General features: G+C 39.5%; 2 protein-coding genes across 5 annotated transcripts; one reads left to right on the top strand and one right to left on the bottom strand.

The window, feature by feature from the left end:
* The first annotated feature begins 5,391 nt into the window (after positions 1 to 5,391).
* Positions 5,392 to 25,755, top strand: LOC103712661 (stress-response A/B barrel domain-containing protein UP3). 3 transcript variants are annotated; one of them, XM_089924469.1, is made up of 2 exons: positions 5,392 to 6,286; positions 25,209 to 25,755. In XM_089924469.1, the coding sequence occupies exon 1, from the start codon at positions 5,424 to 5,426 to the stop codon at positions 6,267 to 6,269; it is 846 nt and encodes a 281-aa protein (XP_089780595.1). In that variant the 5' UTR covers positions 5,392 to 5,423; the 3' UTR covers positions 6,270 to 6,286; positions 25,209 to 25,755. The 3 variants fall into 3 exon arrangements, with proteins under 3 accessions (XP_089780595.1, XP_088557847.1, XP_008797470.3); XM_088701721.2 differs by lacking the exon at positions 25,209 to 25,755 and adding an exon at positions 15,873 to 17,117; XM_008799248.6 differs by lacking the exon at positions 25,209 to 25,755 and adding an exon at positions 13,375 to 13,639 and having other exon boundaries at positions 5,393 to 6,286.
* On the bottom strand, positions 18,203 to 19,971 carry LOC103712648 (transcription factor MYB1-like). Of its 2 annotated transcripts, XM_008799238.6 has the most exons (4): positions 19,673 to 19,971; positions 19,434 to 19,563; positions 18,720 to 19,038; positions 18,203 to 18,629 (listed from the first exon to the last, which is right to left on the bottom strand). In XM_008799238.6, the coding sequence occupies exons 1-4, from the start codon at positions 19,803 to 19,805 to the stop codon at positions 18,423 to 18,425; spliced, it is 789 nt and encodes a 262-aa protein (XP_008797460.4). In that variant the 5' UTR covers positions 19,806 to 19,971; the 3' UTR covers positions 18,203 to 18,422. The 2 variants fall into 2 exon arrangements, with proteins under 2 accessions (XP_008797460.4, XP_008797452.4); XM_008799230.6 differs by having other exon boundaries at positions 18,203 to 19,038.
* Positions 25,756 to 26,559: the final 804 nt, after the last annotated feature.

The raw sequence follows: 26,559 nt of genomic DNA, 5'->3' as shown, positions 1-26,559 counted from the left end.
TGGCTGGGTGAGACCACAGATAATGCACTGCTGAACCTTGAAGAGTCTATTGAATATCTTTGACTGTTCTAAAGACTTATCTCCCTCATGTAACCAAAGGTTGGGAGAATTGTGGGGGAAATTACCATCAAAGAGGACTTCAAGGTTTCACGACATGAGAGAGGGAAGAGAGAAAGAGAAGTTAGGAAGTCTTGCACATGACACGGGGGATGGGGGCGGGGCGAGAGAGAGAAGGGAAGTAAAGACTAGCAGGCGCTGAATGGATTTCATCAACAGGGGAAGAGAAAGGAACACGAGAAAAGGAGTGAAGAGAGAAGGAATGAGAGGGAGAGACGTTCGAGTTGTATCTTCCGCGCGAAATAATGATTCACCTTTTTTTTTTCCCTTCTTCGTGACCTGAACTATCGGATCGCACGATAGCTATTTCGAGATCAGGAAGCTGCAACAAAAATTTAGAGTGCTTTGAAAACTAGGCGAGATGCGATCTAATAGTTGATATCGTGAAGGTAGTTCTACTTTTTTTTTTCTTACAAATAATGCAACCTAAACCCACGTAGGACAACTTCTTCACTACAGGAAAAACTAACTTTTCCGACTTTTGTCTGCCGACGCTAAATAGAAGCGTCGGTAATTTTTGCTAAGCGCCAAAATTTGCCGACGTTTTTAAAAAGCGTCAGTAAGTTCGCGAAAATTATAAGGTTCCGCCGACGCTTATAAGCGTCGTCGGAAGCCGTTGTAGATAAAGGTGTAGCTTGGGTCGACGTGAAAGCCAACTCCCCCAACCGAAGCCATCTTCCTTTTTTTCTCTCTCTCTCTCTCTTCCCGACGACGCTTTCTAAAGCGTCGTCGGAGGCTATTATCCCTCCTCCCCCTCCTCGCTGCAAATTTCTCCCGATCCCTAACCCATCCAGCTGCCCTCCTCCCCTTCTCTCTCCGCCGCTCGCCCCCTCCCCCCTCCTCTCTACAAATCCCCTCCCCCTTCCCGATCCCTCAAACCCCCTCCCTTACAAATCTCTAACCCCCTCCCAATTCTCGATCAGATCCCTTTCAAGAAGCGAGAGAGAGAGAGAAAGAGAGAGAGCGGCCATGCTTCATAGACAGTTCGATGGAGCTTCTTCCCTCTTCTCCGGCGTCGGCTTCATGCCTTCTCAGGCCACCCAGGCCCCCGATCCCTCCTCCTTCTCCCCCGCCAAGGTACCCATCGCCTCTCTCTCTCTCTGTAGAGATCGCGATCTCGATGTCTCGACCTCTGAATCCTTGTTCTCGATCATGCTCTCAATCTCAGATTCGCGGGGCTCAGGGCGTCGTCCCGCTGACCGTGAAGTAGATCGTCGAAGCCTTATCGCCTCGCTCGAGGACGAGATCCGCGCCCTCCGGTCCTGGCAGTCCCGCCCGGAGCCGGAGTCCGGCTCCCCGGACTGGATCTGCGCCGGCCTCTCCCGGATCGAGCTCCTCCACACCTCCCTCGACGACCTCCACCAGCTCCCCCAGGCCCAGGACACCCTCCGCCGTCGCCAAAGCCCCTTTTTCTTGTAGTGCTTGTTCCAAGTGCATCTGACTTGAAAAATGCTGCCTTAGTATTTACTTTGAAATACTACTTGGGCTATGAACATGATCTTTCTTACAACCTTACGGCATTTACAATGTCTATAACGTGTTATATAGTCGATTGTAACTTTATGATTTTTGATTTGATTATAAGTTTTATTTTTTTTTCTTTAATATATACATCCTAATTTCAGAAAATATCTTGCTCTCTTAAGAACTAAAACTGAATTATACAACATATTTGTTTAATATAAGACTAGCCACTGAAGAATTTGTATTGGACATATGATTTGAATTGCTTGTCCTGTTCATAGCACTAATGTGCTTTACATACAAATTGAGCCCCCAGATATAGTAGAATACAATAATAAAATCTCATGATTATGAAAAAGATACTAGAGATCAGATATAGTATAATATAATAGCAAAATTCTATAATTTGATATAAATACTAATTTTGAATATAACAATCAGATCCCATGATTTTCAGAGATTGATCTGAGATATCATACTAAGATTGTGCACACAATATGTGGTAGCTATAATATCATACCAAGATTGTGTATGTAATATGTGGCAGCTATGATATCCAATATCGTATATACTATAATAGGCGAGATTGTGCATAATTCTAAGATGTAATACTCCCCCTCAAGTTAGTATGTGTAGATCTACAATACCTAACTTGCTTAGCAGATAAAAAAATGATCACAACCCAAAGTCTTTGTAAAAATATCAGCACGCTGGTTGTCACTTCGAAGAAACTTGGTATGGATTGTGTCTGCTTGTAGTTTTTGTCGAATGACATGACAATCTATTTCAGTATATTTTGTCCGCTCATGAAATACAGGGTTGGTAGTAATATGAAGTGATGCTTGGTTATCACAATAGAGAGACATAGGTTGAGGGTGGTAAATAACCAAGTTAGAGAGTAGAATTTTGAGTTAGACTAATTTACAAGTGGTAGAGGCCATTGATCGATACTCAGCTTTGGTGGTGGAGCGAAAAATAGTACTTTGTTTCTTTGTTTGCCAAAAGATAGGATAATTACCAAAAAAACAGCAATAACTTGTAACGGCGAGTAGTAGAACAAGTTGCCCAATCAACATCACAATAAGCACTGAGATGAAAGTTGTTCAAAGCATGCATGAGGATACCAAAGCAAGAGTAGGATTTGAGGTATCTTAAGACTTGAAAAGCAACATCCATATGGGGTTGGCGTGGTGCCTGCAAAAATTGACTTAGAAGATTGACAACAAAAGTAATATATAGACGAGTGATTGTGAGATAGATCAAACGACCTATTAAGCGTTTGTATAGTCTTGGATCATATAAAGGTTCGCCAACATCAGGTGATAACTTAAAATTTTGCTCCATCGGGTGTGTTCTGGTTTAGCATCTAGAACAACTGCATCTAAGAATATCTAAGGTATATTTCTGTTGAGAGAGAAAAATACTTTTACTGGAACGTGCAACTTCAATGCCCTGAAAGTATTTAAGTGTGCCAACAACTTTAATTCGAAATTGATCTTAGAGAAAAGATTTAATGGAAGCAATGGAAGAAGGATCATTGCGAGTAATGAGTATATCATCAACATAAACAAGCATAATGGTGATGTTGCCTTTGGATTTAAGGGTAAAGAGTGAATGATCGATAATTGATTGAGTGAAATCAGCCAGAAGTAGTGTAGTGGAGAATTTGAAAAATCAATTACGAGAGGCTTGTTTAAGACGATATAAAAATTTGTTGAGGCGACAGACTAACTATTCTCTTTTGTCCCCCTTTCGAGAAAAATCTGGTAGCAGTTGCATGTAAACTTTTTCATGTAAATCACAATGGAGGAAGGCAATATTGACATCAAGCTACTACAGATGCCATTGTTTGGTGGCTGCAATTGCAATAAGACAACGAACTGCGACCAATTTGGCAATAGGAGCGAATGTTTCATGGTAATCTAGACTTTTAGCGCGAGTGTAGCCTTTAACAACAAGCCTTGCTTTATACCATTCAATACTACTATCGGACTTGTATTTGATCTTATATATCCATTTGAATCCGATGGTATGTTTGCTTGGTGGAAGTGGCATCACGGTCTAAGTGTGATTAAACTTTAAGGCCTTAATTTTATCGACCATAGCATCAAGCAAGTGAGCATGTTTCATTGTTGAGGAAAAGAACTTGGATTCCTGATAAGAGAAAATAGAAGCTAGAAAAGCACGATGAGAGCTGGAGAATTTATCAAAGAAAAGATAATTTTGGAGTAGATACTTAGTACCTGTCCCAAGGTTGTTTTGGTATGGGCAAGAAAAGGATGAAAGTTGAGAGCACTGAAAATCTTAAAGCCATTGGGGATGATGTCAGATCCTTGTGGAGCGTTTTGGAGGTGGATCGACGAATGTTTCAAAAAGATTAACTGGTTCGATGGAATCATGATTAGAAGTGGATGAAGGTCGAGTAGGTAAAATAAAAAGCAACAGATGATTGATTTTGAATATGCATTGAGATATCACATTTGATACGATAGATTTGGGCAGCCTTATCATGAGAAAAAGCACCTCTCTAGATCTTCCCATGCCTCTTTTGCAGTTTCAAAATAGACTAGGCTACTCAAAAGATCTTTTTGGACTGCGTTCCAAATTCAGAAAAGCACCATTGTGTTGCAACGTGGCCATGCATCAAGTGTTGCTGAACTTTTATTAGGCTTTTTAAGCGAGCCATCAATAAAGCTAATTTTATTCTTAGCTAAGAGAGTAGTCTTCATGGCATGTCTCCATAGAGGATAATTATCACCAGTGAAGACTTGAGAGACCAGTATCGTGCTTGGGCTATTTGAGTGGTAAAGAAAGAATGATGACGTTAAATCAGCACTAGGATTAGAAATAACAATAGAAGAAGCCATGATTATAAAATAGAGAATGGAGGGCTAAGGAAAACAAACACCGAGAGGATGACAGGAGACTAAGAAAGAGGGGTTAATTGATCAAGAAAAAACCTGCTTTGATACTATAAAAAATTTGTATTGGACATATCTGTTCATAGCACCGATGTGCTTTATATACAAATTGACCCTCCAGATTTAGTAGAATGCAACAATAAATTTTCATGATTATAGAAAAGATACTAGAGATCAGATATAGTATAATACAATAGCAAAATTCTATTATTTAATATAAATATTAATTTTGAATATGACAATTAATTCTTATAATTTTGAGAGATTGATCTGTAATATCGTACCAAAATTGTGCATTAAATATGTGGCAGCTGTGATATCATACCAAGATTTATGATTTTTGGAGATTGATCTGAGATATCATACTAAAATTGTACATGCAATATATGACAACTGTGATATTATACCAAAATTGTGCATGCAATATGTGGTAGCTGTGATATCCAATATTATACATTATAATAGGCGAGATTGTGCATAATTTTAGATTGTAATAGTCCCAACGAAATGAAGTAATACGGAGGGAAAAAAAAAAGAGAACATCTTCATTCACTCAAAGATGACAAAAAAATAATACAAAAAGTGTTTAATTTAATTAAATGTTTTTCATTAGCAAAATGATTTTTTTAGGTGAAATGTCGTCACACAATCATTCACAAGACATGGTAAATGCTGCTCTATTAAATTTTAAAATTTTTTATTAAAGATTTTTACACTAACTCCCAATAATGTTTACCAAAAAAGCACTCATGCTTGCTGCAAATTGATCTGCAAGGATCCAGCAGGTTCGTGCATCTGGGAAACCGAAACGAAGTTACAATCCCTGCGGAACATCCACACACTAACCTGCACCACCTTTGCCGTCAAATTTCCAACGAGCGCCCCACACTTGAGTCGACGAGAAGGCCACTTCGAACCGAGATGCTGAGTCTGAAAACCCTCCAGTGTCTTCACCGCCCCTACGCCCCCTTCAAATCTCTTCTCTTCCCCTCCTGCCTTTCCCCCCCTTCCTTATTCTCACCTCCCTCTCCGGCCCGCCCCTCCCTAATCCTTTCCGCCGCCCCCGCCGCCTCTGCCGCCTACTCTGCCGCCACAAAGATGGCCGCCGCCGCCTGTACCACTGTTGAGCACGTAGTCCTCTTTAAGGTCCGCGATTCCACCGATCCCTCCAAGATCGACGCCATGATCTCCAATCTCCGGTCCCTTGTCTCCCTCGACATCGTCTCCCACCTCGCCGCGGGGCCCATCCTCCGTAACCGCTCCGCCGCTGCCACCGCCGCCGGCTTCACCCACCTCCTCCACAGCCGCTACCGCTCCAAGCCCGACCTCGCCGCCTACTCCGCCCACCCCGCTCACCAGGCAGTCGTCAAGGAACACGTCCTCCCCATTTGTGACAACATCATGGCCGTCGACTGGGTCGCTGACCTCGACGGACCGGCGCCGCCACCGGGGTCAGCGATGCGGCTGACCCTGGCGAAGCCCAAGGAGGGGGCGGCGGCGGCGGAGCTCCTGACCGCGATCCAAGGGGCCAAAGGGGCCGCCCCGTCTGCCTGGCAGGTGAGCTACGGGGAGAACTTCTCGCCGGCGAGGGCCAAGGGGTACTCCGTGGAGTTTCTATCGGTGTTCCCGGGGTTGGAGGAGCTCGATGCAATGGACGGGGAAGGGAATGAGGCTGTGGAGGCGCATAAGGAAAAGGTGAGGCCGCTGCTTGAGAGCCTCATCGTCGTTGATTTCGTGGTCCCGGCCCCGCCGGCTGCTAGCCTTTAATGGATTCCCTTAAAAAGGTTCATCTTATCTCCATATTCTTCTACTTCTTTGTTTTGGGTGGAAAGTTGATGACTTGAATATTGCAAAATTATAAATAGCGGACTCTGCTAGTAGCTCGAACAATTTTGAATTTTGTAATGAATTTGGGTTCATATGAAGAATAAAGAGGGAAATAAGATATACTTCATGTGAATCAGTTATTGAAAGTTCAGAACAAGGATGAAGAAATTTTCTATTTTTTGTGGTCTTGTTTTACTGCTGTTCAGTACTATACTGCTTGAGAACTGTGAATCCATGATAGTCATCATATGTTGTTTGTGAGCTATAATGGTTGCCTTTGTTTTATGATTACGGAGTTTAATTTTATGATATCAGTATGTTAGTGCTTTGTGATATTTCCTGGTTGAATATGAGGCCTTTTAGTCTTTGGACATGCTAACAAATTCATACTTAATGGAAAAATAAAATTTATGATTTGTGTCTATAGGGAAAGCTTGAATTTGATTGTCAGGCATAAATTTGAGCAAGATTTTGTATTGAAATATGTAGCTTCTGAACGAATCTGTTTTACTCTGGACTGCAAGAGAACAAAAAATCTATAAAGCCATCCAAGAGAGGCGTTGAGTTATGGGGATAGGAATGTATAAAAATAATGCTTTTGAAACTACTCCATGAACCATTAGGCTAAAAAAGCCTGGTATCTGCTGTTTACACTAATTACTATTTATAATTGTAGAGTCTACTGTCCTGTATCACATGGTAGTTTTGTTTTAGTATCATATAATAATTGTTTTGAAAGTAGTGTATTTCTCGCCAAAATCCATAAGCAATTTCTCTTGAACATAAGGTTTTATAGCTTCAACCTCTAAGCAAAGTCTGTCAACTTTGAGTGCTACGTATGTGTCCGATGAAGTGGAGACACATGTATGGGATATGGATATTCCATGGCTAGTACATGATAGTATTTAAGTATACTAAGTTATCAGAATATCATGTTCATGCTTCATAAAAAGATATTCAACAAAAAGGAAAATTCTAAAAGATGAGTTGTCTTAGGAGATCTATCATGTTTGTCAAAAAGAACAAGAAAAGAAAAGAAGAAGAAAAAGAAACTTTTCCCTCATCCTAAGGTAGTTCGGGAGTATTTGGAAGGTATCAGAATGTATTGGAGAAGTATCAAATAACTTTTTTTTAAAAAAAAAGAAATACTTGTTAGGAGTATTATACATGTTCTTGGACCATATGCGGTATGCAAGGATATATCGTATGTAACTAATATGACTACTGCATCAAAAACGGAGTATCCAGCAGCTTCCTATTGCGTGCCATATCATTTGCCAAAAGTGCTAGTTGTAAGGCTTTCCCTCACTAATGCAAGGAACTTGCTATTGATAGTTAAGCTCCTAGCTATATACTTCTTGAGTTATCTTTCACATGAATCCCCTTTACATTGCTTAGTTTTTGGTTTTATTTGCTTAGATCACGTCCTTATGGGATGGTATCCCACTACCTGATCTGTACCTAGGGGTGGCAAAATATGATCTGACCCGCCAACCCGATCCGTGTTCGATCCGTCATAAACAGGTTTAGGTTTGGCCTAAACAGGTTCGGATCGTAAACAGGTTGACCCGTTTAACCTGTTTATTAATTAGGTCGGATACGGATTTTAGATGTCTGACCCGCTTAACCCGTTTAACCCGTTTAATATAGGTGGATCAAATTTTTGGCCCAAAAAAGGCCCGCACGCTGCTCGGCCCAATTTCACCGCGACTTCTCCTTTCTCCCTAGGGATTTCCCCGATTCTATTTCAATTTCACCCCTCAGTGTCCCTCTTCCGACTCCTGACTCCCGGTCTCCCCTCTCCTCCACCCTCTCCGGATTCTTCACCTCCGCCCTCCCCTCGCCTCTCGTCCGGACCTCCGCCTCTGCCCTCTCCGGATTCTTCGCCTCCACCCTCCCCTCGCCTCTCCTCCCCCTTGCCGACTACTTCCGCCTCCTCGTCAATGGCGACCACAGCAGGGACCCAAGCAAGCCCACGGACTGTGATGGAGGTAACGGCGTAGCAACTCAAGGGTTTCGCGATCCGGAGGACGGTCTCCATCTACTCGGCGAGATCGATCTCGTAGCTCTGGAGCCGAGGCGTGGAGGGATCGTCGGGGTTCCAGGCTTCCAGTGGTAGATGGAGAAGGTCCTCATCCGCTTCGGCTGGGCAGACGGAAGCTCGGATTGGGAGGAGTGGGCCTGCGCTGGGACCAGCCGCGCTGCTGTGGAGGAGGCGGCGATGGGGAGCAGCGGATGGGTCGGGAGAAGGCAGCGGGCAGCGACGATGGGGAGTAGCGGATGGGTCGGAAGAAAGCAGCGGGCGACGACGATGGGGAGCGGCGGATGGGTCGGGAGAAGGCAGCGGGCGGCGACGATGGGGAGCGGCGGACGAGTCGGGAGAAGGCAGCGGGCGGCGGCGATGGGGAGCGGCGGACGAGTCGGGAGAAGGCAGCGGGCGGTGGCGATGGGGAGCGGCGGACGAGTCGGGAGAAGCCGAGAAGGTAGCGGGCGAAAAAGGTCCTTTTTTATTTTGAGTATTTTATTTCTGGTTATTTACAGTAATATTTAGTTAAACGGGTAAGCATAAACCAACCCGACCTGTTTAATCGATTGTTTAATAAACAGGTTAAACGGGTCGGATCGGGTGACCTGTTTATTAAACAGGTCGGGTTCAGATTTATACTTTTCTGACCCGTTTAACATCTGACCCGACCCGTTTAACATCTGACCCGACCCGTTTATGTCTGACTCGACCCGATTGCCATCCCTACTTGTACCAGGTCAGCAAAAGTTTGATTGGCCATCTCCTCCATAGGACCTTGACCTTGGAGATGGCAGGTTGCGTAGAATGATTGATCAGATGTTTGAGGTTGGGTGTTTATTGAAGGCATAGATACAACTTGTTCTATATTCACCGAAGAATAAAAGAAAGATGTTCGGCATTTGTGTGGCATAAATGTTCAAACTATAGCAGTTAGATAGACATTGGAAAAGAAGTTTGTGCTCATAGATAACTTAAAAAATATGACTTGTGAAGGAAATAACTATTAACTGCCCTTTTTTTTTAACTTTTTAGATGATTGATTTCAAAGTTGTATGACCTCCTCCATTGGCGTAACCGTTAATTCATGTCTTTACTTCTTGTTTTCATATGCCATGCTTAGTCTTTTCCTTCACAATGATATTTGTGTCCTTGCTGGAGCTGCCCGCTTTCTGTATTTTTGACAAGGTGGGTTAGTTTTAGTTGTTTGATCATTGGATGTCATATGGAATATTATTTAGATATAGGGCATGAGTTTTTCTGTTAAATCATTGTGCCTTCTGATATGATGAGGACGTGATCATCTCTACTCTAGTGGAATTGTAAGGAACCTGTCCTTAGAATGAATCTGGATATTGTTTCCTACAATTCAACAGATATTTATAAGGAGGTAAGGATATCCCCTTCTTCTTCATTAATCATCCTTTGTAAATTGATTGGTTAGTATTTAAAACAAGAGGAAAAGCATAAAACTTCCTCGATATTCCTGATAAATTGATCGTTGAATCTAATTATGGTACTGTTGAAGGGCCTTGTGATCATGATATGGAAATCAAAGATACTTTCTTGACTCATGGAATGTTAATTATTTGTGCTATTGGTGTTTTTTCGAAAATCATTGACAATCATAATAAAGAGTCATGTAAGGATCATCGTGACTATGATAATATAATATGCTTAAATTTCTTCTAATATGTTAATCCAAGATGGATTCCTAGAATTGCAAAGAATGAGTATAATCAAACCCATCCTGAATATAGGTGCCTCCTCTTTCACCAGGTTCTAAAGACCTTTGTTTGAAAAGAGAAATCTTTCTGACTCTTGGTGATAGATTTCCTAGATGCGTTATTCACCAGACCAGTACAGGATGGTGCATGTATGCAGCAGAGCTTTGGTGGACCCATCATTGTGGCATTCTTTGCACATCGGCAGCATATCTTTATTCCATTTGACCAAGGAAATATTCTTATATGATAGTAGAATTAAGCTGATATGCCTTTTTAAGTGCAGATGTTAGAATTATTTCACAGTTTATAAGCTCGAAGTTAGGCCTTATTCCATATAACTGAACATTTCAGAAGAAAATGGTTTTTAGTTCTGCGTTTCGTTGATTTTTGGATTTCTTTTTGGAAGAAAGTTTCTATTTTGTCTGATGTCAGAAATGACCCTGTCAAAGACATACTTTTTTCAACTACTTGTGTATTTTATTTTCAAATTCAGTGCAAATAGATTGAAGGCGATCTGAACTGTTTTTCTGTAGAAGGCTTGAGGGGTCTTAGGTTACGAGGTAGTCCATCTTGTGAATTGGGATACCGAATAGGGACAGAAAAGACAAAAGATTAGGTATTAAAGGGATCAAGGAAAATGGAAAACAGTGATGTGTGATTCCCAGTAATTTAGGGGGAGTGCAGAGTGAAGTAGTTGGACAATGGTGAATTATGATTGGTCATAGAAGTAAGCGAAGGAGAAATTGCATTGGCTAGCACTTTGTTGATGTAGAGGGCGTCAGAATCAAGGGTTTAAAAAAAGGGTTTTGGTGCAAACGGCTAAGGGGAGCATAATTATATATTCCAACTTACAGTTGTTCATGTTACAGTGGTTGAATATTGTGCAATGGTGTGTATTACTCTCTTGTTGCGTATTACTGTCATAGGCTCTAGTACAATCTGGTAGGTAGACTTTGCTTAGGCTTCTCGACTATCCCAAACACATCATTTTTATTTGGGATGGTTTTGGCGTAAGGAGCAACTGTTTGTTCCCCCCAAAAAATTTTCCTTTCTGTATGTTCAGCATAAACTTTCTGGCTCTAGACCAAGAGCATAAGGACTCATTCACTAGGCGACTGGGTTTATTTTTTAAAACCGATCTTCTCAAGTAAAATCCAAGTGTCTACTTAGTTTCATATGGGCCTATGCCTTCTTGGATGTATTTAAATTCTTCTGATCATTAAAGTATTTTGGGTTAAGATGGTTCCTCAATCCTTTTTCTTAAATCCATAAAAAAGCCAGAAATTAACCATAGGAGATCATCTCAGTGTGGATTCATTATAAGATGGTTATTTTATTGGACACTTATCTGCATATCCGCCGGATAAGTTTTTAAAATTCACCTATAAAATTGAACTTCCTAGAAGTAGGAAAAATCTTCAGATCATAACATTGGTTACATGACCATGTCTAAGTTCATTGAGATAGGTAATATATTGGAAAGTAAGAGGTCTTGGACTTCTGCATTTGCTGCATATTGAGGTGAGCGAAACGAAATGTCTTAGATTGTAAGAGCACCCAGAGAGATAGAATGTCGAACCAGAGGATCCTTCAGTTACGGGGGATTGACCAGTCTGTAATGGTTGATCACCTAATACTTGAGGTTGTGTGACTGACAGTTGGAGACCATGCATGGTTGAACATTTACATTTTCATACTCATCACCCAGTTCATCTGCTCTGGAATTCTATTGTCTTATCTTTATTTTTTAATCTTCTAGGGAGATTGTGCATCTTGCTTTTCATTGTGTAATTTTTTTTGAAGAACTTAAAGGAAGAAATTGAACATGCATCTTAATAAAGATCATCTAAAAGTAGTCTAAATGGAAAAGTAAGATTTCCTTAGCATATCCTAGCTTGCTAGTTGTTTATCATTTAATGGAGTTACAGTTTGTTACATCACAATTGATGTTGTGTGATAAAAGGGGATGGTATGGTATACATACCATGCCAGTCCTTGGCTAGCATAGGTAGGAGATGCAATACTTTAATATTTGGCTAGACTTTTGAACGATATTTAGTTAAAAGAGCATTAGCTCTTTAAGTGTATTGTTATTTGTCTGGTTTTTTCTTAAACCTTTGTATTGTCATCCGAGGTTATGGGTCAATATATCTTGCTATTTTCTAAGAGGGTAAAGATGGATAACATTAAGGATGAAAATCTGGAAAATGGGGACCACATAGTAATTTCCTGTTTGGGTTAACCAGTCATAGCTTATGTGCAGATGAGGAAACCTTTTGTGCTTGGCGTAAAGCATGCCACTTTTATGACCCTTCAGGGGAAGGGTTTCATTTGAACAGATACTTTGGTTGTGGTCTCAACTAGCAATAATCCTCTGAAGAGTGAAGAGGGGTGCAGAAAATGATAGTAAGCATGTGAACACAAAATCTTGTTACTGTTTCTCTTCTTCTTCTTTGCCCGTGATTTCATTTGGAGCTATTGGTATCATTAGTTCGCTAGGCTATTTAGGTCCTCCCTTTAACGTATTGCAACACAGGGTGCTTGATTTTTGGAACCATGGACGACCATCTGCTTGGAGTTTCATTCCCCACTCAATGTGCTAGAAACATTGAGAGAGTGGAACCATGCTGATCCACAATGATCTGGATTTTTTTTCGGAGAATTATAGTGATTGCTTTCTGTTTAGAGCTGGTGCCAAGTTCTATATAGATGTTGAGGCTTTTGAGATGTCTGTGTCTATCATTTTCTTTTTTTGGCCTCTCCTTGGGTGATATTCCATCTCCATCTTTAAAATTGGGTATGGATCCTTGTACTCTTACACACATCTTCTAGGATTTTGCTTCCTATAGGATTTTATGCAGCCTAGAAATAGAAGTGTAACGCTGGATTGCATGTATTGCTCATTTTTCATGAAATGTGGGATCTTGCAAGCCATGATCACATGCAATTCATGGCAATATGATAATATGAAAAACATTATAGCAAGTAGAGAATTCCATGCACATTGTAGTTTCTTTTAGTTTAACGAAAGAGAGTTTGAAGGCCAGGGCCTGTAAATTTTATTTATGAAACTTGTGGAGTCTTCACAAATGTGTGATAAATCTGTTAGAAAGTGCTTGCTGGAAGTTCAAGTTAATAAGCAAGGCCTTTGTGGCCAAACTACCTACAGTACTTACTATGGATGCAAGTTTGATTCTAGGTATCAATTGAAGGGCCTTAAGTTGATGCTTAAAATTTATAAGGAAAAGGTCTTAGATCAATGTCTTAAAACAGGCTTTTTTATTGTACTTGGCAGATCATCACCATGGAGGTTGCATCATGCTCAGGTTACTAGCATTGTTGCTCATTGCCGTCTTTGTTAATCATCAACATGCTTTTCCTTGTCAAGAGAATGATGTCCTTTCTTCAAATTGAGGCTGATACTGTCATTTGGCATACATTATTTCCTTATCATATTTATCTTAATGTACAATAATTTTCTGTTCTCATTATGCGAGTGTCATCTATTTGCACCCGAACAGTTTGATTATGTTATATTGCTCTGGAGTTCTGCTTTTCTATGAGTGCTTTCTTGTGAACAACTATGTAACGATAAGAGGCTTCAGATTTTCCAATGACCAGTTCATTTCTCCAAAATCGCCTTCATGATTGATCACAGTAAATGCCATTGACACACTGCAAATGCCCGTGTCTATCAATAATCCCTCTTCCCAAAGAAATTATGCCCAAGAAGCTGACTCAGGTTCTGCTTCCTTTTCTACCTTGGCAGTTGTCAATTATTTGTCACGAGCCTCCAATGGACTTGCTGCTTGCATTAGGAAACTTTAAAACAACGTATTTTAGTGAAGCAAATTAAATTGTTCTTTGCTGCTGATTTTTGGAAAAATAATATTACAGTTTGTTCCCCAATTTAGAATTAAGACATCTGAATTTTGCCTTTTTCAAGCATGAGTCTAGCTGCATGAGTTGGTTAAAAGAACCGACTACTTACAAATCTCTTTCTTTTTTACAAATCTCTCTGGCTGATGGTTCTCTCTAGAATGCAGCACTGCCTGCCCAATACAATGCTTTATCTTCTTCGTCATTTTTCTTTTATATTTAGATAAGGGAGCCTTCCAATCACAACAAGCATGTTTATTTTCATTCTTGCCCTGATCAATAGATTAGAAGAATTTAAGTATATTGTTTATTGCAGCTGGTACTCTATGTTAGCATCAGATATGTCATGCACCTTCTGCCTGCCTTTGTTGTGGTAGTTATTTTTATGTGTTTTTAGTATTTTCTGGTCAAAATTATATCTATTTTACTATTAAATTGAAACTTCCTTGGCACCTTTAAGGTGGGGCTCCAATTTGTGATTTTCAGTTCCCAAAGTATCCTTTCATGCATCGCGCATTTTCCTACAAATCATAAAGTTGAGGGGTTCAAACCCACCCTTGAACATTTCTTATTTATTTATTTTCTATTTATTTCAAAACATAAAAAAATCGGACATGTCACACTCACATATATAGAATCTTAGTTTATTGTACTATAATTTACATCCAGAGCCTTTTGACTCCAAGGTTTTCTCCACTTCCTAGCGTTAGGCCAAACTCATAATAGGCAACACTAAAAGTTAAACCTGGTAGCAGGAAAAAGAAAGAAAGAAAGAAAAGAAAAACACTAAAAGCTAAACTGTAAACTTCAGCTAGACTGCAAACAAAATTATATGGTAACCTGCCTTCATTTGTGTCCCAATTTTTATTTTGGAACGGCTGGCTTGGAAAGGAATCTTTGACAGGGGGCTGTTACATCAAGAGAAACCCAACAGAAAGGCTTCAATGAATGACCCATAGGAGTTTCAATCAACATTTGATGGTATGAAAAGAAGCTTCATGATGTTGATGCCAACTATTGGTCCCCATGAATCGACACTGATACACTAACGAACGGGTCAGAGTACATATCTTCATGATAAACACATTACTGTAGGGTGGAAGACCCGAAGTGATTTAATTCATTAAACCTCCATGATATGTATCACATCATGAATGGTTGCATCATCACTGTATCTAAAATCATTTGGGAATCTCAGAGCTCCTTGGCAGCGCTACATACAATGATGATCATGTTTTTACATTTATTATTTCCTCCCGTTTTCTTCTTCTAACTTTAGACTGTGTCTAATTGGACTGCAAATTTTGTTGAATTGTAAATTTTCGCTTAGGATCAACCCACTTCTGTTGTCAGAGAAATTGTAAGATAAATTAAACATTTTGGGTGGTCTAGGTTCAGGTGTAACTTCTTGTGTAACTTCAAGTAGTGCACTTGGAAGAAAGATGAAGGTGCTTTTATGTTGTGATTGGTGGTGACCATCAACTACAAGTTGAATGGGAAAGATTAACATTATGAAAATGATATGGTCAAGATGCTTGAATAAATTGTTCTATCATTACGCATGTGAAGAACTATCAGAAATCTGTTTGGATATTCATCCAGCTTGTCCATGCTGCTACGCATGCAAGTGGAAAAGTTTGAAAAGCCAAGGCCTTTAGGATAAAGAAGTTCTGAAGGAATAAATGAGACTGTAGGTTCTACAATCTCAAAATTTTGCATGAATATTGGAAATCACCTTGAGAATGGAGGAGCAATCGATGCTGCTAATTTCTTATAGTTCCTTTTCCCTTTGCCTTTCTCTAATTAATCAGTATTACTTTGTTGGAGGTATGACCCCACAAGGTTGGTTGTTCCTCTGCAATGAGTATTTTGTTCTACAGATTACTTAGAAACAAGAAAAATCTCTCTGTTTAGGTTCATGTTCCAGCAATTATGTGGGGTATGAGGAATGCCATCAAAAGGGGATTGCTTTGCACAGAATTATGGTAGACAAGCAAGAGCGCATATCTGAGGGAAGGAATAAAAGTAAAAGGTAGTCATAATGTGTATATTCTTTCTCAAAACAGCGTCATCGTTGACCAAACACTCGTCCTTGATCGGCTTGAAGTTAGGCCGAATGGGCTCCATTAGAATACGTTAGAAATAAAGATATGATTAACTATGTTGTAGGCTCTCAAAGTTTACTGATTGTTTTCATCTATCTGTTAAATGTTGAATATTTTCTATGTTATGGTGTAACCATGCCAATACTACTTTTTTTCAGTCAGCTGGATCTATTTCAATTATATTTGCTGCAGAACTCTTTAAAGATGCATCCAAAGAATCACATTTTAACTTATATTTGAAGGATCCTCTCTCTTTCTCAAAATAAAAAAAAGGGAGAGAAAAGAAACATCTTAGATATATCTCCCTTTCTTTCTTGGTACTGGGACTCCATTATTGGATTACTGAAAGTGACGGGAACTTAAATATTTTTGTTTGTATACATTATTGTTCTACTGAATCTCGAATAGAGCATAGAAGTAAAGACAGAAAACATAGAAGAAACAAATTCTATTCTAGAAGGGACAGGTTCACATTTCATGTGGAAAGAAAGGTATGGTTAAGGTCTTCTTTTTTTTCCTTCTTTTTTACCCTTCTTTTGGGGGGCGAAAAAAATCACTGCCTATTCATTGTTTTTCTCTGAGAGAATTCCCTGCCTGTATATTTTTATAGGTACCTTTTTAGGTGTTGATGTGGTAAAGTTTGATTAAAAAGTTGTTTCTAAATTTTAGAAATATTTTTTAATCGCATGCCACCATGCCAGCATGTAAAGAATTCGCAGTCCATTCATCTTATTAGAACTGGCAGCCAATGTGAAGAGTGAAGTAGGGAAAGCTTCGCCGGAGATGCAACTGTGACTCGGTAGAAATCAACCCCGTTTGGTCCTACAGTTGAATCAAAATTTGCATCTCGGGTCATGATCTGGTCCTAAACAGTAGATCATATAAGATCATAAAAAAAATCCAAACAATGATCTTGTCCGAAACAGTGAGCTGGGATCTGGTCCAATGATCGGGACCTTTTTGGTTCAATCGCCAATAAACCAAACAAGGGGAAAAAGAACTAGAACGCCAACCTGTAGTGCAGGCTTTTCATTACGGCCATAAAAATAATTATTTTTTTTTTGTATGCATACCCTTCAAAATATGTAAAATTGTATAGATATTTTTATAAAATTACTACTTGCATGTATATCCTAATAAAACATTTATTTTTATATGTACTTTTTTTATTTTTTTAATATATGTATTCATACCATTAAAAATAAACAAATTAAAATTGAAATGATTGAAATATCCTTATGGGCAAATATGCAAAAAAAAACTTTATATGAATATACATGTAAATAACAACTTTGTAAGGATATTTATTCAAAACTCTAAATATGAGAAAATGCATTAATACTTTCGTAAAATTGTCATTTATATGTATACTCTTATAACTTTTTTTTATATATCTAACTATAAGGGTATTTCAGTCATTTTAATTTTAAGCAATTTATTTTTTAGCAATGTTAAATGGTATAGGTACATATGCCAAAAAAAATAAAAAATAAAAATAAAGAGGGTATACATGTAAATAGCAATTTTATGAGGGTATTCATATAATTTTTTATATTTCAGAGGGTATATATGCAAAAAAAAAAATTCTAAAAATAATATTTTATAAGAGCTTTCAAATACTTCTTTAGCTAAACCACTTATTCTTTATGGTAGGAAATGCGTCAATTTGTTTCTACATTGTAGGCTTGTGTACGTCCCAGAAGACCTAACTCGTCAAGGTATTGATTGTCAGAGGCTTATATCCCTGGCAGTGCAGCTAAATATTTTCTTGGTTAGGAATTGCTCTCCCTTCTTTTTTTTATCATTGCCACATTTTAAATGAAGGTCATAGGAGAATTTGTAGGTTGCGTGCATCTATAAACGAAGAATAAGTTTGGTGGTCGAGGAGGTACTCTCCGAGCCAATTTGGACCAAACAAATATAACGCCTGCTGGAATGAGACGATCTGGATCAATATGCAAATCGCTAGTGTCTTCTGAATGAGTGGTACAACGATGGTATATCTTGTAATAGCCATTTGGATCTCATAAATCTCGAGTGGGCCAAGTTTTGTTGTCTTTATGTGATCCAAGTCGTTTCTTATTGCTTGCATAAGTTATCATCGTGTGTTAAAATCATTTGATTTACATAATAAAGTCATGTCAACTTAAGGTTTAATAATATTGCTCCATTCATAAGTGAGATACATCAGCCAAACAACATTTTGGCTGCTTATTTTTTTATTCGAGCAAACATAAAGATCATGCAATCAGTCTCTCTCCCTCACTCTCACTCTCACTCTCTCTCTCTCTCTCTCTCTCTCTCCATTTATTTTACAATGGTGTTATAGATGTCTCAAGCCTCATCATCTTGATATCCTCTAAAACCAGAAATCTTCTGAATCTAGTAGAGAAGACAAGGATTGGAGATCCAGTGTGACATCAGGCTGATAGCATTCATTTGCCAGCCAAATTTCAGGCATCGTCCCATCGAACGGCACTGAATCATTTAAACACATGCCTAAGCAAGTGCTGCTGTCTTCTTCACTCGTTCCATTGTCCCCAACTTGAATCCCTTCGCCTATATCCTGCAACAAATCCAAATCCAAAGGACGAGCCTTATCAGAATCTATGGAGCCCATCCCAGGATCATCGAGAGACTCGTGTTGGGGTACTACCAAAAGAGTGCTCATCTCTCTCTGCACCAAATCTAGATGCTGGTCGGTGTTTGGGGGTGAGGATGTGAGTTGGTCCGGAGCGCAGAAGGTCCGAGTGCACCTCATAGCCTTGGTTCGGATCACGGGTGGGTCCGTCGGAGGCGGTAGGCGGGCTACCGGCGGCCCAGTCGTCAGATTTTCGCCTTTGGATTTGGCCGTAGATCTTGGCTTCGAATCTAGACTTGGTTGGCCATGCACCCTCTTCCCCAAGGTTGTGTTCCAGTAGTTCTTGATTTCGTTGTCTGTTCGTCCCGGCAGTCTTCCTGCAATCAGAGACCATCTATTGTCTCCAAATAAAAAAAAAAAAATCAAGACATGTTCATAAAATTGAAAGTAAAGAATAGTAGATTAATTAAGCAAAAAACCTATTTGAACTTAATTATCCTAACTCCAAATGAAGAGTCCAGTTACATAGATCCAAAGCGCAGACAGTATGAATACTTTGTGCTATTTTGGATTAGATCGTCAGGTTGGATCTATTGAAAATTTTGCTCAATCCAGTGGAAGATATTGTTAGTACCTAGCATCAATTTTGTTAGCTATGGATAAGATAAGGAATCTAATTATGCGGTAATTAACCAAGAATCCTCCCCTATGACTCCCTGCTACAGTTACAACTTGATGGTTGAACAAAAGGAGTCAAAATTGGAGCTTGGTTTCTGGGGGAAGGATGACCTGTTTCCAAGGAGCTTGTGGAGTCTGATGATGAGCTCCTCCTCATCCTCCGATATGTTGCCCCTCTTGATATCAGGACGCAGGTAGTTGAGCCATCGGAGGCGGCAGCTCTTCCCACATCTCTTCAGACCTGCATTCCATTTTGACGCCATGAGACTTGTTTATGGAAAGCTAGCAGAGAAGGAACAGAGAAGAATACTCTGCACTAATCCCAAGAGAAGGTGTCTGTCAAAATTCACCAGCTCTCTTTGGGAGGCTCCTCCATTTGCCTTCCCCATGGGTTTTGATGTAGGACACCAGGATCTTGTCTTCAAGAGCTGTCCATGCTCCTCTGTTGAGCCCCTCCTTTGAACAGCATGGCCTCCTTCCCATCTCTCTCTCTCTCTCCTTCTGTGATCATGAGTGAACAGGATTGCCAAGTCCTGAGTGGGCATTTATAGTTCGGAGGTGCCACTAGGTTCCTTTGATTTTTTTTTACCCTATATTTGTTTTGGTTGGTAGTTCGCTTTGATCTGACGTGGAGCATTGAAAGTTAGATGGCATGCTGTCGAGCAGAGGAAGGCTACTGAGGGGGAAAAGTCCAAGCTTTTGGAATGGAGGACAAGGATCCTTCATAGTTGGAAATGTACATCGAACTTGCTCTAGATTTAGGTTTGGAACAATAGGTCTGCATTGATATACTTAATTTTGGAGCTTAAATTTCTGATTCTAAAGGCCAAGTGTTCCGCTGTACACATTTAGATTGACATGGTGGAGTCAAGGTCCAACCCATTCATCAAGGGCTCGAGATCATGGATTCGACACATCGAGTGGTCAAGAATGAACAAGCGTCTAAACTGAATCTCACTCACACGTGCCAGTGGTACGTTCTTGATCTAACCGGCCTGTTGCGTGCGAGATGGATGGTATCTTATCATTCTTGAATACTCCTTCTCCTTCCTCGAAAAAGATAAATCTTCTGTATTTAAATAGTCTGGGCATGGCCCATTGAGTGGATACTCCTCTAATTGCAGAAGGTTTTATATTGGAAGTTGAAACTGAAAGTGTTTGGATAGGTTTTTAATGCAAGTAAAACTCTATCGTCCTTTCCTTAGAATGGTTGGTGGTGAAATCACTGTTATACTTAAGGAATGCTTTATATTCATATAGAATTAGCGCTTAGACCTAGAAAAGCAGAAACGTGGGTGTTGTGTTAAAGAGAGATCTTAAGAAGTCCTCTTAGTGTAACTCTACCTTTTCCCAAGTCTCTTTCCTTTGTACCCTTTGATGTAGGAGGAGCGAGAGCTCAAAGCCATGCCCACTCGAAGTGGTGGTCCTTAGAATGGTAATCTTAGTTCGTTGGAACAGCACGGTCCAACTTGTGACCAAAGGGAACAAAGGAAGAAAAGCATGTTATTAAGTTCAAACTAAAACCAAGACATGCTTAAGATACAAAGAAGATAATCATTGCAGCGAGGATAGAGCTTATGGAGAAAGCAACTAAAGGTTGACAATCCTTACATACAGAGGCACTGTAGAAGAGGAGTAGGAGACCTCGAACTAGATGATGAAGGAGCTGGAGACAGCAAATAAAACCGGAGATGAAGAGAAAGAAGCTGCGCGATGGTGAGGAGAGACAACTGAAGATTTGAAGCTAAGAAAAAAAGTGGCAAAGAGGAGTAGAAAATAAAGAATCTTTGAGTGTTGATTCACTCGAGAATAGAGATTGATAGATTGGCAATAGGTGCCTTCAAAACTTCTAGACATGACAACGATGGCCACAATAATGACAGAAAAGATGGTGGTGGCAGATTAGGTGATCGGTGGCTCTGATACCATGTTGAAACATTTGTAGAAGAAGAAAACAAGCTCTATTGCATCCTCTTTCTGCTAGTAGCAGTACTATACTGTTGTTGTTGCTATTGTTGTTGTGGCGCATCATCTTGTATAGAATCCTACATTTGTCTTATCAGGCCGACTCAGAAGATTTTGTGACACTCTTCTTAAAGCTTCAACATCAAGCTCTACTTGTTTATTGGCTTGCGGTCTATACTTACATTGTCTACAGATTTCTTCTTCTAATTTAACATAGCAGACTCATCAAAAGTAACATCTTCTCTAATAACAATTTTGGATGATGTAGAATCATCGATACACCATATTCTATATCTCTTTACCCTATCTGCATAACCTAGGAGTGTACATCTTCTTGCCCTCAGTTCGAGTTTACCATCATTCACATAAATATATGCAGGGCAACCAAATATTCTCAAGCTAAAATAATTAACAGAGGAATCGGACCATGCCTCATGTGGAATCTTGCACTCAATTGCCGTTGGAAACTGATTTATCATATATGATGCTGTAATAACTGCTTCAACCTAGAAAGTTTTGTCGAGTCTAGTAATTGAGAGAATAAAACGAGCTCTTTCCATGAGTGTCTTATTCGTCCATTCTGGAACTCCATTCTGCTGTAGTATTACTCGTACAATGCAGTGGCTCACTATGCTTTAATTCTTGGAAAACTTGTCAAATTCACCTGAACAATACTCCAAGCCAGTATCAGTTCTCAACATCTTAATCTTCTTTCCTGTCTACTTTTCAACCAAGGCTTTCCACTGTTTGAATTTGACGAACACTTTATCTTTGTATTTCAGAAAATACATCCAGATCTTTCTAGAATAAACATCAATGAACATAAGAAAATAACAATGTCCACTCATGGATATGACTGGAGAGGAACTTTGGAAGTCTAAATGGACATAATCAAATGGACTTTTGCATCACTAACTGAAAGAGACTCTCTACTATACAACATGATATCAACGAAGTTCTTATAAGAAGGTGACAGTGAGCACAATAGAATAAGGGTCCGATATTTATCATCAATTGAAACACTGATATTTCTTAAAGCCAAAATAGCTTTATTGAATTCATCTATGTGATCTTTCATGGACGTACCTTTTTTTTATGCACAAATGCTGGAGTTGACGCTTCAAGTATAATCTATTTGTGAGTGCCTTGGTCATGCATTTACTCCTAAATTTTAACCATTGTCTAGCCACTCTTTTCTTTTTAAGGATTTCTCTGGGCACCTCGTTTGTCGAACATAATTGAATTATATTGTGTGCCTTCTCTAATAGCTTCTCCTTGTCTCCATCAAATACACTATCCGTTAACTTCGTACCTTCGATATCTTTCACAGCCCTTGTTGCGCCAAAAGAGTTCGTATCTTAATATGCTAGATACTGAAATCATTTGCGCTATTGAACTTTCCAATTTCAAATTTTGCACTTATCATCACGAAACTCCAATCGAAAGGGCCAAGGCACTGATACCGCTTGTTGCAACAAACAAGAAGAAGAACAAAACAAGAAGGTAAAACAGAAGAAGGGGAAAAAACAAAAGAATGACAAGAGGACATTATATTTATATGGTTCGGATTTATTAACCTACTTCCATAGGCAGAGACGATGCAAAAGCTTCACTATAAAAACAATTGAAGATTATAGAGTACAAGATTTCTTCACAAATCGTGGCCTCCAATATACTCGATCTCTAGGATACTCAATTGCTCAATTCTCTTGGGGTTAAAAGAAATATATATAATAGAGTAAGTCGATTTCGACTCGGACTAGTATCCTAAGTTGGTCTGGACTTGAATTGGTATCTTAAGTCGATTTGGACTCAATCTATAGAAGTTGTAAACTCAAGACATACTCAACAGAACTTTTAATTAGAAGTTTCTTCTTGGAAGAATTGAATTTTGGAAGAACTATTTGTAAATGTGAGTTGAAAAAAAAAAGTTTTCTTTGTATTTTACATCGAATTTGCTTAAAATATGTTTTTCGATGAATCAATTCATAGAGTTTCAGCTATTATTTTTTTTATGCAAGAATTTACTTCATCATTTCTTGATATCTCATCATTGGGTAATTGTATTTAGATTCTCTTGAGGTTCAAACGAAGTTGCAGGAAAGCGAATCACATTGGATGATCATAGTGGGAGTGGCTTGGAAGTTGATAATGATCTACAAAGCAACAGGGAATTGGACCAGAAATAATTAGAACGGGATGGCGACGACGACGATGATCAATGATGCAAGCAAGATATAAATTTAAAGGAGAGAGCGATTAAGAAAGTGAAATGGCCAGGCAGCAAGAAGTGTGAAAAGGCGCTGGCTCTATTGCGGGCAGTATTGTTAGTGGTGATGAGGATGAGAAGGACATGGGTAGGCCGCATTATCGCCGGTGACCACAGTAGGGTCCATGCGTGGAGAACAGAGTAGGCGAGGCGCGGGTGAAGCTATGCACGTGAAAGGAAACAGGATATTTCTATTAAGAACTGAATGGGGTCGTCAACCAAACGATTGAGACTTGAGAGGGATCTTAAGAAGTCCGATTAGTACAACTCGACCTTTCCCCGGTGCCTTTCCTTAACCCCGATCCGATGATCTAGGTGGAGCCATGCATATTGTGGTAATAATATATATATATATCTTGAAGGCTCGTACGGAAGAGATAAACGAAGTGCAGGGCACGCCGGCACTGCAGGCAGTACGATATTTGGGGCCCGTAGAATTTATTAGTCGTCTCGTTTCACTTTCCCTTGCACGTCACGCAGGCGGCCTGGCAAGTACCCAAATGGATCAATAATTATGAAGCAAAGAAACAAATGATGCCAACTGCCCAAGTGGAGAACTGGCTAATTCGTGGCAGCCAAATAGCTTTTTTTGGATATTATGAAATTTCTCGGGGCTCCGACGCTAGGTTTTCTGGTGTAATTGAGTCACCAAATCGAAACAAGAACCTCTAGAGGTCAGCACGCAACGAAGGACACTGCCATGTAGAGATGATGTGAAATAATGGATTTTATCCAATTCATTTAAACTCAGAACTATAAACACAAGGACCCCGACGGGACCGATTTCTTTCCCGGATGAATCTTAAAGCAAAGAAAAAAAAAAAAAATCGACCTTACGTGCCTCACATGTTTGACAAAAGAAGTAGGATTCTTTGAAAAGTCTGACTTTTTTCCGTACTCTACCGGCCACAAAGAATCTATAGGGCTCACCGGAGCCCTAGACTCAATCTACAAATAACCCTTCCCGTATTCACTCGAGGCACTCGCTCTTAATCGTTGACAAGATCCATCCAAGTCTCCTTGATTTACTGTAGGGCATTCTCAATAAGACACCATCGATCCGACGTCGGAACAAGGTAATCCACCTTAACCTTTCTTCCATGCCTATCTCTGGGTTCCTAAGGCCGTCGTTGATGGCCTGAATTTGAGCTGCCCCTCTTTTGTGTGGCTATGTTCGTTGTCGGCATTCATTTCCCAGGCCTTTGGCCCTCCCCTATATCAATTTCTAGCCTACGCCGAAGCCCCTATTCGTTGTGTGGTTATTATTTTTTCGATGTTGAGATCTGGCTATGTAGATGGGCAATTGTTTGAAAAAAGAAGTGTTGAGCAGAATGCTTTGCCGTTGAATTTATAGATCGAGGAGTAAATCAGTATTCATTGTACTCGAGTCTGAAACTGGTAGAGGTAAGAATTCCCAGATATGAATCACCCATATATAAGCTATTTTGTGTATCAGTGATTTTGCATTGTGTGGTATGTGATAATTGTTTATTATATATCTATTTGTTAAATATATATGGATCTTTGTGAAAGAATGTATCATGTATTACTGATTCTAATTTGTATGGATTTTGATACTTGGTGTATCGAATTTTGTAAAAGAGTACGATGTTGAATTATATTCACATAACAAGCATATAATTGAATTGTAGGTTGTGTGCTCTGGACAAGCTACGTTGCTGATGCCTCTTCACAGGCCGAAAATATGGTATTGTTGATATCTCGCCACAGGTTGGAAATATAGTACTATGATGCTCCCCCATGGGCCAAAAATATAGTTGTGGTAGTCTAAAGCTGAGAACCTAAATCTTATCGGATTCGACATATGCTAATTTGAGATAATTATTTGATGTAATTTATTGCATTAAAAAATATCTGTTTGCTATAGATGTTTTATAATTATAGTATTTTGTGGCATTGAATTTATATAAGTAATAATTATTTGATAATCTCTTATTTATTATTTTTATAAAGGTGTGGGTGTGTATGATTTTTTACTCGACTGTAAAGCTGATCACACTATCTTTTCTTTTTTCTTTCTAGAGTTGTAGGATGCTTAGTATTTAGCTATGGTTGGGATCACAGAGGAACGATTGAATTGATATACTATTACTGATACCGGTCGGATGATTAAATTTTGTAATTGTACAAATTTTGTTATTTATTATAAATTGAGATCATTAATGTTCAGTTAATAAATTTTCCGGCCTTGCATATTCTCTGGGCCTTGTGGCCGCTCCGCTCGGACTCGTGCCCCGGGTTTTGCGGTGGCCGCCGCGCCCTTCTACTTATCAGGGCTAGCGCTCGCCTCGATGGTCGGATGTGGGTCACGCGCTTAAGCGCCATCCATTTTCAGGGCTAGTTGATTCACCGGTGATGCACTCATGTTCTTAACTGGATGGGTCATGCCTCCGGTACCGTCACTTTGAAGAAATTAAAGTGTTCAAAGCAAGCCTACGCTCTGGATACATTAGCATGGGATAACATCACAGAATTTTGGTGGTGGCCTAAGCGGCCATAGTCCCTCTAAGAAGTTGGCTGTGGAGGGATGCATCAGCATAGCTAGTTAGCAAGCTAAGGTCTAATTTGTTAACGGAATTAACCAAACAAATCGCTCCACCAACTAAGAACAGAGAGAGCATGCGGCCATATCATGCAGTCGATTCGGATGTTGGATTCAGAGCGTGATAATATACCTATGTAACATAATTTGGAGTAAAATAATTGACATGGATCATTTCCCAAAAGATACAAATATAATTTTTTTTACAAAATTAATAAGTAAATAAATTTGACATAAATTATGATTTTCATAGAAAATAATTTTTTTTTCATTCCATATATTCGCTCATGGTCCCCATGCAATCAAGAAATACAAAATATTTTCGGACCCCATGATCGCTAAGTTTCGTATATAATTGAAGTTGGCATCTTCTGTCTTATAATTTAGTACGGATGACAGAAAAGATGGAAAATGAGGCTCGCGTTTTCTACCATTTTTGT

This window comes from Phoenix dactylifera, chromosome 7 (assembly GCF_051530095.1).
Source record: "Phoenix dactylifera cultivar Ajwa chromosome 7, Ajwa_hap1_PhDact_Kaust_v1.1, whole genome shotgun sequence".
In the NCBI taxonomy this organism is placed as follows: domain Eukaryota; kingdom Viridiplantae; phylum Streptophyta; class Magnoliopsida; order Arecales; family Arecaceae; genus Phoenix; species Phoenix dactylifera.
The sequence above is the reverse complement of the archived record's forward strand: the minus strand, read 5'-3'. Positions and strand labels throughout refer to the sequence as shown.